Consider the following 2,257-nt stretch of genomic DNA (forward strand, 5'->3'; position numbering starts at 1 on the left):
TCCCTCCCCCACTGACCAATCAGCATCCGGTACTTGTGGGGGTGCCGGGCATCCTCGATGACGGGGATGACGTTGGTGCGTTTCTTGGCGACGTTGATGAGATCACGGCCCGAGCGGTGGGAGAATTCCACGGCGTAAACCAGGCCCTCCTGGGGGTGGGGCCAGTGAGGTCACCCCAGGGTCCCCAAGGGGGGGAGGGGACATGGGGCCACCACCCATGGGGATGTCCCCAAGGTGGAGAACATCTCCAGGGACATGGTGCCACCACCCATGATCCCCATGGTTCCCCGACGTTGATGAGATCACGGCCCGAGCGGTGGGAGAATTCCACGGCGTAAACCAGGCCCTCCTGGGGGTGGGGCCAGTGAGGTCACCCCAGGGTCCCCAAGGGGGGGAGGGGACATGGGGCCACCACCCATGGGGATGTCCCCAAGGTGGAGAACATCTCCAGGGACATGGTGCCACCACCCATGATCCCCATGGTTCCCCAGTTCTTGAGGTCCTCAAGGTGGGGACATCAGGGATGTGGAGCCACCAACCATGGGGACATCCCTAAGGTGAGGGACATCTCTGGGGACGTGGAGCCACCACCCATGGGGACATCCCTGAGGTCCTCAAGGTGAGGGATATCTCCAAGGACACAGGACCACCACCCATGGGGACATTCTTGAGGTCCCCAAGGGGGGAGGGGACATCTCCAGGGACATGGGGCCACCACCCATGGGGATGTCCCCAAGGTGAGGGACATCTCCAGGGTCATGGGACCACCACCCCTGGGGATGTCCCCAAGATTCCCAAGGGGAGGGGACATCTCCAGGGACATGGGGCCACCCCCCAGTAATGTCCCAAAGGGGTTACAGGACCACCCCCACATCCCCTCACTCCATGTCAACATCCCCAAGGGACCTCCAGGATGTCCCCAGGTAGGGGGAGATGCCACCTCCAAGCTGTCCCATGGCCTGGATGAACTCATCCCTGCATCCCCTCGCCCCAGGACCTCCTGGCGATGTCCCCATGGGGTCACAGGGCCACCCCCATGTCCCCTCACTCCATCTCAACATCCCCAAGGGACCTCCAGGATGTCCCCAGGTAGGGGGAGATGCCACCTCCAAGCTGTCCCATGGCCTGGATGAACTCATCCCTGCATCCCCTCGCCCCAGGACCTCCTGGCGATGTCCCCATGGGGTCACAGGGCCACCCCCATGTCCCATTCCCCCTGGTGATTGTCCCCAAAGCACCTCCAGGATGTGCCCAAGTAGGGGGAAGTGCCACCTCCAAGCTCTCCCATGGCCTTGATGACCTCACCCGTGTCCCCTTGCCCCAGGACCTCCTGGTGATGTCCCCAAGGGGTCACAGGGCCACCCCCATGTCCCATTCCCCCTGGTGATTGTCCCCAAAGCACCTCCAGGATGTGCCCAAGTAGGGGGAAGTGCCACCTCCAAGCTCTCCCATGGCCTTGATGACCTCATTCCCGCGTCCCCTCATCCCATCCCCTCCCCCCCAAAGATGTCCCCATGGGGGCGTGACCCCGTGACCTCACCGGCCCCACGATGTCGGAGACGTGGGACACCGTTGTCCCCGAGGCGGCGCCCAGGTACAGGACCTTGGCCCCGGGCCGGATATGGATCTGGTCAATGCCACCCAAGATGGCGGCTGCCAGCTTGGAGCGGAAGGGGTTCCAGGCACGGTACTCCACCTTGGTGTCACCATCCTGGGGACAGGGACAGGCACAGGGGTGTCACCCACCGGGTGGGATACCCCATGGGCACCTACAGCCGCCCAGTGCCACCTCCCAGTGCTCCCAGTATGGAGAATGAGAAGGTTCTGGTGATGCCCTCAAGCTTGGTGGCACCTTCATGGGGTTGGGGTGTCACTGTCTTGGGGACAGGGACACATGGGATGGTGTCACCCAGCTGCAGGAACAGCCTATGGACACCTACAGCCTCCCAGTGCCACCAGTGCCACCTCCCAGTGCTCCCAGTATGGAGCCTGAGAAGGTTCTGGTGATGCCCTCAAGCCTGGTGGCATTTTCACGGGGTCAGGGTGTCACCGTCATGGGGACAGGGACACCTGGGGAGGCCTCACCCACCCGCAGGGACACCCCATGGACACCTACAGCCTCCCAGTGCCACCTCCCAGTGCTCCCAGTATGGAGCCTGAGAAGGTCCTGGTGGGCTACACCACCTCTCCCAGTTGCCCCCAACCCCCTCCCAGTCCCTCCCAGTTACCCCTCCTCCCCTTCTCAATTACTGTAGCC

The 2,257-nt window shown here is 63.2% G+C and overlaps 1 protein-coding gene across 1 annotated transcript in view; it reads right to left on the reverse strand.

The window, feature by feature from the left end:
- LOC104128524 (rRNA 2'-O-methyltransferase fibrillarin) overlaps nucleotides 1-1,711 on the reverse strand; it is a gene marked incomplete at both ends in the record, with an annotated part of 21,656 nt that extends 19,945 nt beyond the window's left edge. The window contains 2 exons of the mRNA XM_035896801.1: nucleotides 17-149; nucleotides 1,541-1,711. Of these exons, the coding sequence (XP_035752694.1) occupies nucleotides 17-149; nucleotides 1,541-1,711 (304 nt within the window). The remainder of the gene's footprint in view (nucleotides 1-16; nucleotides 150-1,540) is intronic.
- Nucleotides 1,712-2,257: the final 546 nt, after the last annotated feature.

The sequence above is a fragment of the Egretta garzetta genome, unplaced genomic scaffold (genome assembly GCF_000687185.1).
Source record: "Egretta garzetta isolate BGI_Z169 unplaced genomic scaffold, ASM68718v1 scaffold846, whole genome shotgun sequence".
Taxonomy (NCBI): domain Eukaryota; kingdom Metazoa; phylum Chordata; class Aves; order Pelecaniformes; family Ardeidae; genus Egretta; species Egretta garzetta.